Source organism: Pinus tabuliformis, chromosome 9 (genome assembly GCF_031772625.1).
Source record: "Pinus tabuliformis cultivar Carrire ecotype Pingquan chromosome 9, CPIR1, whole genome shotgun sequence".
NCBI lineage: Eukaryota > Viridiplantae > Streptophyta > Pinopsida > Pinales > Pinaceae > Pinus > Pinus tabuliformis.
This window is the reverse complement of record NC_142307.1, coordinates 107651070-107668150: the sequence shown is the minus strand read 5'-3', so window position 1 is coordinate 107668150 and position 17081 is coordinate 107651070. Positions and strand designations below refer to the sequence as shown.

The following is a 17081-nucleotide window of genomic DNA, read 5'->3' as shown; positions in this document are numbered from 1 at the left end:
GTTTTTCACTTCTTCTTGTTCTTCGCAAGGCCTAAGAGAAATGAGAGGGCAAGGGTTTCAACCTTGTGATCACCTATGGTTTGTGGAGGTTCTCTATCTGTGTGAAATGGCTTCGGCTTCTTCTTTGCGGGGTCTCTGTCTTCACGAGACACACATGCTTGGTAACGCTATTCATTTTGTTACTATTATCCTTAAACTTCTGCTTATATTTCCACAGTTCTGTATGTGACTTCTATAATCGTCTTCTACGTGTTCAACGGGTTTCGGCTTCGCTCCTGAGCATCTCCGCTTCATCACACACAGGTAAGTCTTTTGTTCTGATTCTTTCCATCAACATTTGTCTTCGTTTTACTGATCTTTGGGCTCCTTTGTGAGTAGGTAAAAACCGTTTGTAACCTCACTGTGACGGAGCCCTACTCGTGCTTATTCTAGTCTTCTCGTCTTCTGGTTCGATGACTTGTCTCTCTAGGTAAGTTATCAATGAAATTCTTTGCTTCCTCTCTTTGCAGTCTTGTCTGTCAATCGTGTTTCTCTGTCTTTTTGATTTGGGTATTTTTTTGTGGTTGCAGGTATCAAACCTGGATAGCTCCTTGCTAACTTCAAGGTCAAAGCTCCCCTGTGCAAAAAGGGTAGGTCCTTTCCTTTGTGACTGGTAGTTTAGTTGCGTTAAAAAACTTAAAACCCCAAGAGGGTTTTTGTCATATCATATTCTTGAGCAGCACTATGCTTGTCTTGGGTTTGTTTAAATATGTTATCAGTTTTGTGAGCAGGGCAGAATGTAGCCGTTTGATAATACATATATTTTTATAAACCCTTGCTGGGTTTGTTGTTCAATACCATTTGGAGCTCGTCCAATGTTACGGCCAGTTCGATGTATATTTTGGACTCTTTGAAATGAAATTATTTTAGATTTTGTTTATCAAAATATTTTTGTAAAATGTACCTGTGGTATCTTCTTTTTAATGTTGTACTCGCTCAGTTTGTTTCGACTGTAATCTTGATTTGAAATACATTGTTTCTTCTTGGTTCAATTCGATTGTAGATGATTTGTTGTTCCTCCTTGTTTAATTTGAATGCATCTTGGTTCATGGTCCTGGTTCATGTGTTGTTAGTTTGTTTATCAAACAGAACCCAGTATGTGGTTAACAATCTATTTAGCCTTAAGATGTCGAGAATGTCACATACAATTACAAAGAATTTATGATAATAAAATGCTTCACACACATAGTTTGTCAAATCAATTATTTCTGATTATTCTTCTTCCGTAAGATGGCAGACCCTCACCTAGGTGGATCTGATTTTGTTTTGTACCTTTCCAGCATTCCAATATGGTTGAGAAACTATCTTTTAGTTTTTACAATAATCTATTGAAACTAATCCCTAACACTTTAACTAATCCTAATCTAATTGTTCTTTTAATTGCAAATTACAATGGATATGTTAGCCCAAATTTAGCTTAAAACAAAATAAAATTAAATTAAAAACTTCTTCTTCTATCCAACAGAAGAAGTCAATTCTAGCTGTCGACTTTTAGTTGGATGCTCCTGCATCATAAAGTGAGGAAGATATTTTCCTCCATGGGGTGCCTTGGCATTGTTCTCTTCCATATAAAAATTGAACAGTTGGGAGGAACAATAGATGTGAGTTTTGGTCATGATTTAAGAGCCAATTATTCAATCTCTTATAACTTTTGATTAGCATGCATCATGATCTCACACATTGGTTTCAAGTTGAGATTTCTCTAATAGATTCCCAAACATATCAAATATTTTTATACTGTCAATCCCTACACTAGATTTTATCGAAATGGGAAACTCCAGTAATAAAATGAATGGTTGAATTATGACCTTCAAAATAGAAGCAACTCTACATATATTTCCTACAATTATAGACCTAATCTCTATTGAAGCATATATGAACATAAACTTCTATAACACCTTCACGATGTCAACAAAGGTAGAAAACACAACATTATGCATCTTTCTTCAAAGATTTAGATAGTTTACAACTAGCAACAATATATTCCTCCTACATAAATACAATAAGAAAACAACTTTTCTAGCTCACAACTTTTTTAATCTCTCTCTTAAATCATCCAACACTTTAATACTAGTTCTTAAGAATATCAATGAAGTGAGATAGAAATAACTAAGTAATAACAAGAAAGCAACCACATGAATGAGACGAAGTTCATCTGAACTTCATTGTTGTATCCTTGGCCACTTCAACAAAGCCTCACCACATGAGTTAGCTGCATTGGTGCTCACAAGCTTTTATATAATATCTTTTATAACAAATAAAATGAAAAATACTATAAGTTGCCAAAACCTTAACAAAATTAAATCTATAATTTTCTAGATTTAATAGTGAGAGTAATTATAATATTCCACTAAGGTGTAAATCTTCCTTTGCTTAACATGAAGTTGACACATGGCAACATGAATCCATGAATAAAATTTTAAACAAAAAATACAGTTCTAAACATTTGATATCTCTAATTATATAACAAATTGAAATTAAAATATATTATTATTATTATTATTATGGAATTTTAGCCAAGCCAGATACCAAATTGGTGTATGAGGCCACCTTGTTTGTGGGATAAGGGAAGCTGCCCCAAATTGGTGTATGAGACCCCCTTGTTTGTGGGACAAGAGACCCACCTCTGCACAGCGATTTGACTACTAAGTCTACGAAGGCATACATACTCTATTCCCTCTAGTTTTGAACATGTGATCTTTTAAGAGAAAAGACATGCTCTTAACCATTAAACCTACTCAAATTATATTATTTTCAAAACATTAACTTTTAAATATCAAATATTATATAAACTTATGAAAAATAACTACATTATAAAAATAAAATAAAATAAATTATTTTAGTTATATTTTCAATTAAATAAATTTATTCTTTAATCACATTTCTACCCCACACATAAATAAATATTTTAGTTATATTTTCAATCAAATAGACTTATTCTTTTCATCACATTTCTGACACACATATAGATATATCTTAACAACTATCTAATTGTTTTTAGAGACAAACAAGCTTGAAAATGGTCCTCTTTTACCTTTAACCTGTTTCAATATAAGCAAACTAAATTTTATTACAAATCACTCGTAAACATGACGAGTGAAAATATTAAAAAGATAAGAAAGACGAATCAAATCTAAATTTAACTTTGTGCACTCTATTTTATTTAATGTTAAGGTATCTAGAGTGCTAAGAATGATTAAAAATTTATGAGTTGCATCGAGTTACGAAAATGAAATGCTTACAACATAATATTTACACACACATGGTGTCCAACAGGTGACTTGCTGCTCAACAGCAGGGCATTCACTTGTATCAGGCGACTTCCTCTCCGGAAGTTTCTGAAATAGTTCCAATCCTCCTGCTTAGCCTCGACGGCCATGCTCGAGGCTGTAGCTCGATAAACCTCCTCGAAACTGGAAGTCCTCCTGCTTGGCCTCCACGCCATGCTCCCCGCCGTACCTCGATAAACCTCCTGTTTCGAGGAGTTCCTGAATCTGTTCCTCTAGACGTCCTGCATCTTCTCCGCACAATATGAACCATTAATACTATCACTGTCACTAATGCTGATACGGCGAACAGGCCCCAGAACTGCCGAACCTGAAGTTGGTTGGAATCTGACATAGATTGGTTACGGCAAGAACTCTCATATTGAGGCAACCAATACCTTTGAATTTTGTACAATTCCCCGCTCTCCGTTAAATTCAGTATTCTGCTAGAAATGTTCGTTGCTAGTTGATGAAGGATTGGGTCAAAAGCCTGCCCAAAAGATGAAAAAACACTCAAAATTTCCATGAATGGTTTGGGAAATTGAAATTAAATTACATAGATATAACAACTATCATTAAGACTGCTGCCTACTACTGGGAGATTGGAACAAATATTAGAAAAGGTCATAGAGGTAACATCAAGTATATCGATATTTGAAGTGGATTTCTAGCTGGTTTTTTATGGGGGTGTGTATACATTTGAAATGTGGATGGGCTTATATTGTAATGGAACTTGGTATGTTTTATTACTTTTGATGGGAAAGAGGAAGTGGCACAAACACTCTGGTTGAAATTATAATATTATGGGGAACATTTCTATGAACAAAATGGCTGGGTATTGAGACTATAAAGATATTGTGAGACTCAAAAAGTGTCATTGAATGAGTACAATGAGTACAAGGGTACCGTGAACAAAAAGGGGTTGTAAACATGTTATAAAAAAAGACATTGTAGCAGATCACGCTTACCAACAAAAAGGGACGTTGCAGCAGATCACGCTTACCAACAGGATTTAGTAATAAATGAAAGAACTATAGAAATCTTATAGCATAGCAATTCTGTATAAGTGGACCTTATTGAGACTAGGATAGACACACTTCAGAAATAATGATATACTAATAAATTTTCAAAATGAAATCATAAGTAGATATTGAGTATATGATAAGTAAGTAGAATTTTGCACTAAATTTTTATTGAGTGAGAAAAAAATAAATCTGAAACACTCTGTTGTAATCACCTTCATTTAATAAGAAATAATTTTTTTAGACTCAAAAAAAGTTATAAAGAACTTACGAATCCCCAGTTTAGATTAGTGAACGGGTGGCCAGCGAAGGCGAGTTCACTGCAATGGTTGGCCACTAGGGATTGCATGTATGGGCGTTCATCTATGATGGCATCCACTACACCTTTAGACAAATGATTGTAAAAATCAGCTTTTTCGGTTATATTTATGAGCCTCTTTTCACTTATTCGCCTATTTCTCAAGAAATCTCCGATGAAGGAGCCATTCCAATACCCAATTTTTATGTCCTGCCTTGCCACCACACTCTGGATGTCATTAATAGTTGGCTCTAACCGTGAGGCTGTTAGAACAGCCGATAAATTTGCAGTATAACACGAATACAGAATTCCCGTAACAACCAGGCAGGCTACAACAACTGTGCGCCCCATAACACTTCGAGTATCTTCTGCTTATATCCAAATTATTCAACATGGGGATTGTTATTATAAGCTTTTGGTTATCTTAATTACAAAACACAACTCGTGGTATTGCAGAAGAATTAAATTACTTACCAGGATTAAGGAACCATGTCGAAAAAGTTTTCCTGCACGCAAACATATATGTATTGTTAAGTATTGTTTCATACAATGGATTTGCCAAGCAGTTCCGTGCCTGTATGTTTAATCTATTGAGGCGCTTGAATAGAGCATGCCCAAATAGTTGTTTCTTACATTAATACTGCCCCAAATCGGCTGCTATCACGCCTCCCTTGGACGGGTGGATTCTTTGGGCGCTCCAAAAGATAGACCGCCAAGACCCCCCAAACGAAGAAAACGACTATTAGTAGCCACAATTGATTGCTGAAAGGTTTCATGAAAATCAGCGGAGAACGAATCAAACTTTCATCTCTCAGACGGACTACTGCCACTAGGCTCGAGTCTAAGAAAGGTTGTGTAAACACTACTTTTTGGGATCGGTTTTCTGTGATGGTTATGTCTCCTACAACTGCATCAATTTCCTGAAAAGGAAGGCAACACGAAATGAAAATATGATAAATTATAATTTTGTTATCACAAAACGATATAATGAGCACACACACGTTGTACGCGTACCTTGTCTGCAATTCGCTGAACGAGTTCATCGTAGCTCGGCGGCGCATCATGTCCATTCCCGTACAATTTAGTGGTTCAATTGCCTTTTCAAAAGCTTTCACGCAGAATCCCGTGAAGTTGGTTCCGTTTTTCTCAGCTGAAACGAATTCTGTGTAGTATCTCTTCCAAGGCACCCCCACTCTCAATGGTGCTGGACAGAGGGTGGAAGATGGTGCTGTGTGATTTTCATGTACTGCATGTGCATCTATATTCTCCTTATAAATCGTATGGATGCTAACCATAAGAATCACGCATGCAACCGAAAATCTCAATCCGGCTGCCCCCATTGCCCAAAAGAGGGGATCTACAAATCAGGGCGTAGAATACATGCAATCATTAAACCGAAAAGAGGAATCTGGACACTGTTTGATTTTCAATCAGAGTTTAACAGTGCACGTATATATAGGCTTTCAAGATTCGTTATTGAATCCTTTGCGTCTTCCTATTGGCAGAAAAGTTAATGGTTCGCTTTGTCATTCCGAGTTTTGATTATTGATGTATGTAATTGACTTTGTTACAGGCTGCTTCTATGAACTTGAAAAGGTTTAATAGTCATGCTTAATCGAAGAATCGTTCATTATTGGACCAAGAGAGCAGGACACGCAACTAGTGAAGCTTCGTGTGTCATACCTGATCGAGAGTTCCGAATGACTTTTGGAAAATGTTACTCAATGAATCTTCCTCGAAGCCACGCAAATGGAATGTCATTATGCAGAGTATTCCTTAATTCGTTTATTTCTTTTTCTAGAATATTGAACTGTTGCATTCAGTGGTAGTTGTCTTCTAGAGTAGAGGTGTAGGTGTTATAATGTATTTTGACCCCATAAATTATGGGGAAATTAAAATAAAATAGATGTTATTATAATTATTTTAAAATACCAGCAAAAATTTAATAATTATAATTATAATTATCTATAATTAAATTAGTTTAAATTTTTTTATTTTTATTTTTCAAATTTTGAATGAGTAAATTTATTTTCAAGTTTTATATTTAAAAAGAGATTTATATTTTGAGAAATTTGATCTTTTCCCTCTTTTGAGTTAGGATGAATCTATTTTGCATTCCTCAATTGAAATAAATCTAGCCTGATCATTAATTTACAAAACAATTGAAATGGAAATTATATTCATAATTGAAAATGATTTAAGGCATTTTTATTTGATTAATATCCTATTATTTTTATTCCTATTTTACTGGAAACTAAAAAATAAAGAAAATAACTTATTTTCTTAGAAACGAAATCAAGCATAGAGAAACTATACAAAATTCAAAGTCAACATCTTATTTATTTTTATTCTTATTTTACTAGAAACTAAAAAATATATCTTATTTTCTTAGAAACGAAGTAAAGTATAGAGAAACTACACAAAATTCAAAGGCATGTGATAGAATAAGAACCCTGTTCCTTTGAAATTTAATGAGTAATTTGATTTTTCTTAAATAAAATGGATGAATTTCAATCTAATATGAAAATAATAACAAGGAATAACTATCTTCTATGACAAAACATAGTTGTTAATCAGCAATAATGTAGATTAAGATAGTAATTCTGGGTTACTATTTTCAAATTAGATTGAAAGTCATCATTGCATTTGAGGAAAAATCAAATTACTCACCAAACTTAAAAAGAACACGTTTCTTACACTTTATATAATTCTAATTTTAAAATTATTAAATTAAGATTAAAAAAAAAAAAAAAACTTAAAAATAAATATTATCTCAAATTTATTTTTTATATTAAAATTACAAATTAAAAAATGATTGAATACTCCAAAAATATTATTATGGAAAGAGAAAGAATGATAGAAAACTAACATTATACTATTCTATAAGGCATGTATGTCCACACATACAATTTTACATTGAGAGATTACTTTAATATATAGAGTTTTTGAGATCTAACTGATTGCTAGTTTAGGAGGAGAGGTTGAGAAAATTTCTCAACCATCTCCAACAAATCACAAACCAACTTCTCACATATAGAATGTAAGCATTAACTCCAAGTGTCCCCCTTAATGCTTACATTACATAAATTATTGAAACCACACATAACAACAAAATACACAATCCTTTTTTAAATGGTTTACAACTTAAAGATCAGCATGGGCTCCATCAAGTTGCCTCATGACCCTCGTAAAGGAGTAGTCAGCAAGTCGGATTCCTGAGTTCCACTCCTTAACTCCCGAATCAGGGATCTCTCAAAGTCAATTACTGAACAATGTCCCAAGCTATCACATAACCTCATGAGAAAACCACTCCCTCGTCTTCAGCAAATGAGTGATTCTTCCCTAGAACCACAGTTGATATACTATCTGGACAACCATCCATGTTAAGCCTTTCATTGAACTGTAGTTGTTCTAAAAGAGTTTGAGAGGTTCAAATTATTCATTGAATTCATCATCAGAATTCAAAGAATATTCATTGTGGCTATGTTTTCTGATTCTTTTACCTCCCCTTTTAATAGATCGTTGGCATGGTCCTTGCAATTCCACGTTGTATGCCCAATTTTCCTACAGTAGTAGCATCCAAGTTCACTTTTATTTTCATTTTTCTTTCTCATCCTTGTCTTTGAAAATAATGCATTTTCTATTTGAGAATTTCCTTTTGTATCCTCTAGTTTTAACCTCCTTTCCACTGCCAAAAGTGCTACAATTATCTCATCTAATGTGCGTGAATACATTTGACTTAAGGTGAAGATGACATTGATATAAATTGAAGGTAAACTATTTAATAAGATGGCTTTTGCGTCCTCGTCTTTCACCCTAGAACCAACTTCAGTTAATTGTCTTATAAGAGACATTAAATTATTTACACGACCACACATAGATGTCTCTTCATTCATTTTTAGTTTAAATAGCTATAATTTTATGGAAAATTTTGCATTTGTAGCTTTGCACTGAACAGTGGAATCAAGTGTTCCCATATTTATTTAGATGGTTTAGTGAGATCTACATAATGTAACTGTGAGTCTGAAAGAGAAAGTCCAATAATGGACTTAGCTTTATCATCTCTACTTTGCCATTCAAGTAAATGTTTGGCATATGTAGGTGCCACTTTTGTACCCTTCACTATGCTCCACAAATTTTTCTTCATTAATTGCACCTGTACTTTTTCTTTCAAGGAGGGGAAGTTTAGACCACTATTTTTTTCTAAAACCATAAATTCCATGATGAAAGAAGAAGAAAAAAATACCCTTTTAAACTTCAATACTATTGTACCTTTCTGCAATTAAAAGGTGCTTCGATTGCTTTGTGAAAATCACACACCACTTTCCCTTGCAGCCAACTCCTCCTCTAACCATAGATATGCCACACCACTAGTCTGAATCCAACAACGATATTCATCTTTTATTAAATGTTAGTTTTGTTGTGCTAATTTCAACTTCAGATTTATAAACAAATTCTTGTCAATTGCTTCAAGTGCATGATTCTCTTATGGTGTTTGTGAATCAAAACAGGGAAATTTATGTCAAGTTTTATGTTAGAATCATGAGCAGAATAACATGAAAGACAAGTGTTGAACAACAGAAAGTAAATGTACATCAAACCATCAAGAAGAACACTTAACAAAGTGTTTTGATAAAGGAGTTCACCCCTCTTGGGCTACATCTCCTTGGTCCAGCTTCCATGGCTTGGGTCTCTATATTTTCTCAAAATGGAAAAAATTATAGTTTACAATGCTATACAACTCCCGAAACCTACTTCAATGGACTCAAAGCATAAAAAAACCCAAAATATGACTCTCCAAGCTCTACAATTAGATTACAACTGATCTAGACTTGACCTCCTCTTGTGGTGGCCCTAGGCTTCCTAAAACTTCAACATGGAAAAATCACATACAAAAGTGCCTCTTTGCCTCTACAACCTATTCCATTGTGTTCAGAGCATCCAAATCATCTAGGAACACCTTTTCTTGATCCTCATTTGGTCGAATTTTTCCAAAGTTATGACAGAAACTGTTTCTCCTAGTAAACCTCCATTAAAACTGGAGGAACTCCAGTTAGTCCCACTAATTTTGGAGTTAGTGCTGAATTTGGTGGTACTACCTAATTTTTCGTCGAATTAATCTCCAATTTAATTAAAATTAAGTTTGATTAACTAACAGATAACTACGGATTAGTGCATTAAGCGCACAGTTAGGCTAAATCGTTAGCTGGTGGCTTAAGCAGAGTGTTCACATGTTGTGGCATAAAATGTTGCGGGTATGCTTAACTGTTAACCTCCAGTCTTCGTGTAGAGGTCACATGGTGGTGTATAATGCCACAGTTATGGTAAGCAGTTACGGTTTTCTATAGCCCTGGTGGTCAGTGTTAACCGTTAACCGTTAAATGTTATGGTGCTCACATGGAGGGGGCTGGCCCACATGCTCGATCCCTCCTAACTTCCAATTGCCTAACCTTTTAACAATAAATACATTCGGAAACCAATACTTGTTAACAAACAAAGCACGAGTGCAACGGTAATGTGTTTGGCTTGTACAGAGGAGGTCGCTGGGTTGAACCCTGGTGCCTCCATAAAAAATTTATTTTCTGTTGATACCGGTCCTTTGGCGAGGGACACATGGCGGCCTCTAGGCTTGCCACTTGTCCCCTCCTTATTGGACCACCTTCAACCAAACAAAACTTGCCACATCAGCACACTCATAAAGAAATAAAAACATGCCACTTGCAAATCTGGATAGGCCATCAACCAACCTTGAATTTGTACAATCACTTACCATGTTAGCAATCTGTACTGTTGACTGTACAGTGACTGTACATTGTTTCAAAATTCCTTTTGTTTGGCAAAGTGATCAGTGGTCCTCATACGAACTTCGTTTTGAACGAAACGAGTTGTGTTGGGATCATTTTTTCGAGACGAACACGTTCATTGAGGTTTCAAATGATTCTAAGCACTTTTATTTTTGAGCTAATTTTTGCCCCTAGTCCAAATTTCAATCGCTCCTTCCCACTGACAGGATTTTGGACCCACAAAAGTTGGTTCTCTAATGAGAGTTGAATAGTATTCTCCTTCCCAAGTTCTATCAATCGATTCCACTTGGAAAAATCTCCATGACAACCACTTGGGTTCACTAACATTCGTTGCCTTGCCAATGGCTTGGCACTTCAACCAATGTTCTCCTTTTGCTATTGACCCAATCCAACACTTGATGGCTGCTTTCTGATTACCATGCTATACCAAATCAATACCTCAGTGCTTGGAAAGATGAATAATGGCCTTCCCACTGAGAATGATGTTCCTCCTTTGCATCACATGCATTCGATGCAAGCTTCTCCTTGGAAACCACTTTTTCAAGCTAATTCCATCTGAGTCAACTACAACAATGAGTTCGAATATCAATAATAATAAGAAAAGAAATGACCATTCTTTTACCTCCACGGTTCTAAATTCTACATCTGGAAGAATGCATTCGCCATCTCTTTTGCTTCTTGGCGTCAACACATCAAATTGCATACAATGGCTACAAATTGTTTTTTGGAATTTTTATCCACTTTCGCTTCTTGATTCCAACATCCTCCAGTATTAACATGCTGCTCATGTCATGATTTGAAAGTGAAGGTTGATCATGAGCCTCTTTCTCAAGCATGGACCTTCCAAAATCGTGCGACATCTTGTCACAAGAAACACCCTTCAATATTAATGGTGTTTAAAAAACACTCATGCAAGAACATAACTTGACAACCTCTACTTTTTGCTTCTTCAAAGCAACAAATGTCACATCATGTGAACATTGCCATGTACTCTTACATCATGGTGTATAAAATATCGACTAAACATTAATCGATAAAACATGCTTCTTTAAACAATTGACTTTCAAGTCAAGCAAAAACATGTACAACAACTTGACAATTTACAACAAGAATTCCACATTCTCATGACACAATTTGTCACATCTCCCTTTCATCTTTGGAAGAAAAATCAGCTCTTCCAAGTCGATATAACATACATGTACAATCAGTCGACCACACAAGCCAACACTCATGCATGTTCAAACTCAATGAAACTATAAAAAATTCCACTGTCCACACACACAAACTCTCATGCATGTATCACTATTCTCAATTCCCTCACAAGTACAATCACAAGTACAAGGATCCCATTGGTATGTACGAGTATTTAAGGAGTTGAAATGACCAAATTTGCTGCAAAAATTGATTCAACATACTCCACTTTTGAACACCTTCATGGAGTAAACATGCAAGTTCAAGAATGCAACATACACGAAAATTTGTAATTGCAAATTTCCATCTTTGTTGCATCTAAGTGAGTCAACATAACTGTACTTTTCCAACATCTTTCTTCATGCAATATGCAACATACTTTCAAGAGAAAATAAATGCATCCAAATAACAAGGAAATGCATCAATAAGGAAATGCAAATCTTGTTTTATTTGCATCAATTATCAAAAGAAATGCAAGGCCTTATTTAGTTAATAAATCCAACCATCTCTTTTTAAATGATTTCAATGACGCTTCTTTCAGCTGCACTTCATCATGTGTATCATCCTGAGGCACATCAATTATAGAATCCTCTTTTCCATATTTTCCAAAATCTCTCTCCACCTTCTTCAAATGTCGTGGATGACTTGTTGGATGCAAAGTCCAACACTAGTCGACAAGATGACCCTGCTTATGGAAATGAGTGAAAAATAATTGCATCTTCTTTTCAACATAGCCTCCATTATCCAATGGACCTTTGGCTTTCAATCTCTTTTGTTTGGAAAGTTTCCTGTATATGGCTATCCTCTTCCAACACCTCGAAAAAATATGGTTATTCAAACTACAAAACGAATATGTAAAATCTCTCCAAATCTTATGTGAAGAGTTATCATATTTATCATAATCAAAATAAACTTGATTAAAGGAATATTTATACCTTGCACATTCACCTTTGTCACCTTCATTAGGATGTGAATTTGATGAGGTAGTGACTCTCCTTGGAATACCAACAATGGTTTCAATGACCTTAGATCTTTCAACATCCTCTTGTTTGCCATTTCCACTAGTTGCATGCTTATGAGCATCTTCTTGTAAAGTGGGTATAAAACTTTTTCATTCTTCATGAACACAAAATTCACAAGCTTCAGGTAATGAACACGTAATGAAATTCCTTCTTGGAATACCATCATGTGCCTCCTTGGCTTTGGAGCATTCTCCATCATGTTTTCCATAACCAAGACCCAAATACCTAGGCCTTTCCTCAACAACAATTGGCTCAACTATGCTTTGTGCATGTTTGCCTAACCCTTTACCTTTGTAGCCCATCTCCATCAATAATTTGGAACCTATTCCTCTAATGTGTTTTTCAAAAGCACCAGAACATTCATTTTGAGAGGAAATTGAATATAAACTTGAATTGCATACCTCATTTCCATGCACATACTTGGCTAGGGTTTTCTTAGCATCATGGAGTTGAATCTCCATCTCATGCATCTTTTCAAGAAGATCTTGCTTCTCCTCCTTCATGGCCTTTAACTTCTCTTCAATTATAGTGTTCTCCTTCCTATCTTCATGTAGTTCTTTCACCATATGTCTCATGATGATAAGATCTTGCAACATATCTTCATCAAAGAATATTGCTAAGGAAGATGGATTATAAACATCACTTGTTGAAGCTGCCATCACACTTGTAATGCATCAATAAGCTTCGCAAATTTGAAACCATTGAAACCCTACTTGCACAAAACTCAAGCAATCAGGAAAATAACCTGACTCTGATACCAGCTTGATATTTTATTGAATTTTAGTTTTGTTGTGCTAATTTCAACTTCAGATTTATAAACAAATGCTTGTCAATTGCTTCAAGTGCATGATTCTCGTATGGTGTTTGTGAATCAAAAAAGGGAAATTTATGTCAAGTTTTATGTTACAATCATGAGCAAAATAACATGAAAACAAGTGTTGAACAACAAGTAAATGTACATCAAACCATCAAGAAGAACACTTAACACAGTTTTTTGATAAAGGATTTCACCCCTCCTGGGCTACATCTCCTTGGTCTAGCTTCCATGGCTTGGGCCTCTATATTTTCTCAAAATGGAAAAAAGTATAGTTTACAATGCTCTTCAGCTCCTGAAACATGCTTTAATGGACTCAAAGCATCCAAAAACCCCAAACATGATTGTTCAAGCTCTGCAATTGGACTACAACTAATTTAGACTTGACCTCCTCTCCTGGTGGCCCTAGGCTTCCTAAAACTTCAACATACAAAAATCACATAGAGAAGTGCCTCTCTACCTTTGAAACTTGTTCCATTGTGTTCATAGAATCCAAATCATCTAGGAACACCTTTTTTTATCCTCATTTGGTCAAATTTTACCAAAGTTATGACAAAAATTCTTTCTCCTAGTAAACCTCCACTAAAACTAGAGGAACTCCAGTATGTCCCACTAATTTTGGAGTTAGTGCCAAATTTGGTGGTACCGCCGAATTTTCCATCGAATTAATCTCGATTTTAATTAACATTAATCTCAATTAATTAACAGATAACTACGGATTAGCACATTAAGCGCACATTTAGGCTAAACTGTTAGTTGGTGGCTTAAGCGGAGTGTTCACATGTCGTGGCATAAAATGTTGCGGGTATGCTTAACCATTTCGTGTAGAGGTCACATGGTGTTGGATAGTGCCACAGTTATGGCAAGCAATTATGGTTTTTTATAGCCCCAACAGTTAGTGTTAACCGTTAATCGTAAAATTTTATGGTGTTCACATGGAGGGGGCTGACCCGTGGGATGACTCCCTCCTAACCCCCAATCGCGTAACCGTTTAAAAACAAATACATTTAGAAACAAATACTTGTTAAGAAACATACCATGGGTGCAACGGTAATGTGTTTGGCTTGTACAGAGGAGGTCGCCAGGTCGAACACCGGCACCTCCATCAAAATTTTATTGCGTACTGATACCGTCCTTTGGGGAGGGACACGTGGTGGCCTCCGGGTTTGCCACTTGTCCCCTCCTCATTGGACCACCTTCAACCAAAAAAAAATTTCCAATCACCACACCTGTAGACCAATAAAAACATTCCACTTGGTGGTTCCGGATAGGCCATTGACCAACCTTGACTTTGTACAATCACCTGCTACCTCAACAGTTCGTACTACTGATTGTGCAGTGACTGTACAATTTTTTTCAAAATTTCTTCTATTTGGCAAAGCGGTCAGCGAGCTCTATCTTACTCATATGAAATCTGTTTTGAACGAAACGAGTTGTGTTGGGATCATTTTGCCGATATGGATGTGGTCGTTCAGGTTTTGGACGATTCCGAGCACTTTGATTTTTGAGCTAAATTTTGCCCCTAATCCAAATTCTGATCAGATATGCATGATAGTGGATTTATCTCATCGGATAGACCCCAAAATAAAAACAAAAGTATCACATAGGAATGCGTTGAAATGAGTAGTGAAGGAGAAAAAAAATTATTTCTAAATAATGACCTTGTGAAAATTCAGTTGACTCATATATTTTGTCTTACTTCCTATGTACCAAGTTCTTCCCTCTTCTAATAACACCACCTCACTCCTTATGCATATGGCTCCATGATAACCATTTTATCGATCGCTACCTCTACATTGTGTTATATCAAACTATGGGTCCGTTCGATTTGTCCTTGCAAGTTGTACACCCCTCTGCGCTTCAATAGCTCTTGACAACACTTGAGTCAACTGCACATACATTATTCTCCATGGGAAAATGCAAAATTTCATTGACTCATCGTAGCAAAGAATTCCAACATTCGAGCACCTTTAACAGTGACCTCCACGCACACTGAGAAATGAGAGAATCTAACTTCTTATACCCTATGAAGCAGTTCCACAATCGGCCTTTACAATCGATTGTAAACACACACCCTTCCTTGCCTGTCATTGTCACAAATCTTGGATGAGACTTAGGCTCTCATACCAAGAAATAATGATAGAAAGCTCACATTATATTATTCCATGAGGTATGTATGCATGCACACACACATAATTGTACATCCAGAAATTACTCTAATATATATAGTTTCTTAGATCTAATTAATTCCTAGTTTAGAAGCATAGGTTGAGAGAATTTATCAACCATAACCAACAACTCATAAACCAACTTCTCAGATATAGATGTAAGCATTAACTCCAAGTGAAAGTAATCATTAATTTGTCTCTTACTTTTTAATTATGTTTAACCATAAAAATATGTAAATATAAGATTCAAACATGACAATGCCATGATCATTCATGTGATGTTGAGGGGTTGATGACAAAATTCATTTGAGATGACAATATTTGCATGCCCATATGTCTTTTTATTATAATTGTTTTACTACTTGTGGGGTTTAAACTTTTTTAAATGATGGATTCATTTTTGTGTTTTGTTATAGTTTATTGACTGAAAATTAAATCTTATAGAATGTGTTATATAATTTATTTATTTTCCATTTGTGTAATAGTAGAAATTAAATAGTTGATAAATATTTCTAGGCATCATACTTATTTTATCATACATTTCACATTTTCGAAATTAAAGAAAAAAAACCTTAAAAATTAACTTCTTATTATTAATTATAAAAGGATTATACATATATATACATACATACATATATATATATATATATATATATATATATATATATATATATATATATATATATATATATATATATATATAGATATATATATAACCATGGAGATTCACTCCATTTTATAATAGAGATTCACCTCTTGTAAATAAGCTTTGTTATGATACTATGGGAAATATCATGGTTTACTAATACGACATGTCCAAAATAACCATAATTCATACTCATGTGAGACAAGCTCATATGACATTTTTTAATTAATTAATTAAATTAAAAGGGTAGTAACAGCATAACTACTTTGGAGATAAATCTCAATGCTTGATTTCTTTATACTACTAAGAATATTCTAAGATATTCATTGGAGGTTAAATCCCTACCATCTACTTAATAATTATTGCTAATTAATTTAAAAGTCTTGAAGCCATATTCCGAAATAGACACATCTCTTATGTACTTAATATAAATTAAAATTAATATTAAAGTTTTTATTTATAATTTAAATAATTTTTTAATAATTTTTTGTCCTCATTTAATTTTTTTATAATTTCTCTTAAATGTAAGTCCTTTTCTAGAAAGGAATGTATAGACAATAGTTTAGACAAGTTCATGCTCGCGCTTAGTATCTCGCTCTTGTCCTAAGATGAAGTCCCAAAATATGAGCAGAGAGGGCCTCCTATAATTAGAGTTTGGTTCCACACATCTTGGTTCTAATTGTGTTGCCTTCTCAACCCGTTTCTGACTACTTTGTTTTCTACATTGATGCTTTTGCAGTGTCAACTCATAATGGAGGAAGATTAGTTGGACTACATAGATAGTACATATCATGTGAAGATCTTCCATGCA

The 17081-nt window shown here is 34.8% G+C and overlaps 1 protein-coding gene across 1 annotated transcript; it reads right to left on the bottom strand.

The window, feature by feature from the left end:
* Positions 1-3312: 3312 nt before the first annotated feature.
* Positions 3313-5537, bottom strand: LOC149147304 (glutamate receptor 3.1-like). Its single transcript, XM_089445667.1, has 4 exons — positions 5259-5537; positions 5100-5131; positions 4599-4993; positions 3313-3795 (listed from the first exon to the last, which is right to left on the bottom strand). The coding sequence occupies exons 1-4, from the start codon at positions 5399-5401 to the stop codon at positions 3352-3354; spliced, it is 1014 nt and encodes a 337-aa protein (XP_089301793.1). The 5' UTR covers positions 5402-5537; the 3' UTR covers positions 3313-3351.
* Between the last annotated feature and the right edge of the window lie 11544 nt (positions 5538-17081).

Coding starts and splice junctions, on each gene's coding strand:
- LOC149147304 (XM_089445667.1), bottom strand. CDS start 5,401: ATGAAACCTTTCAGCAATCAATTGTGGCTACTAATAGTCGTTTTCTTC. Junction 5,132..5,258: donor CGATTTGGGGCAGTATTAAT/GTAAGAAACAAC, acceptor GTTTGCGTGCAG/GAAAACTTTTTCGACATGGT. Junction 4,994..5,099: donor GACATGGTTCCTTAATCCTG/GTAAGTAATTTA, acceptor GGATATAAGCAG/AAGATACTCGAAGTGTTATG.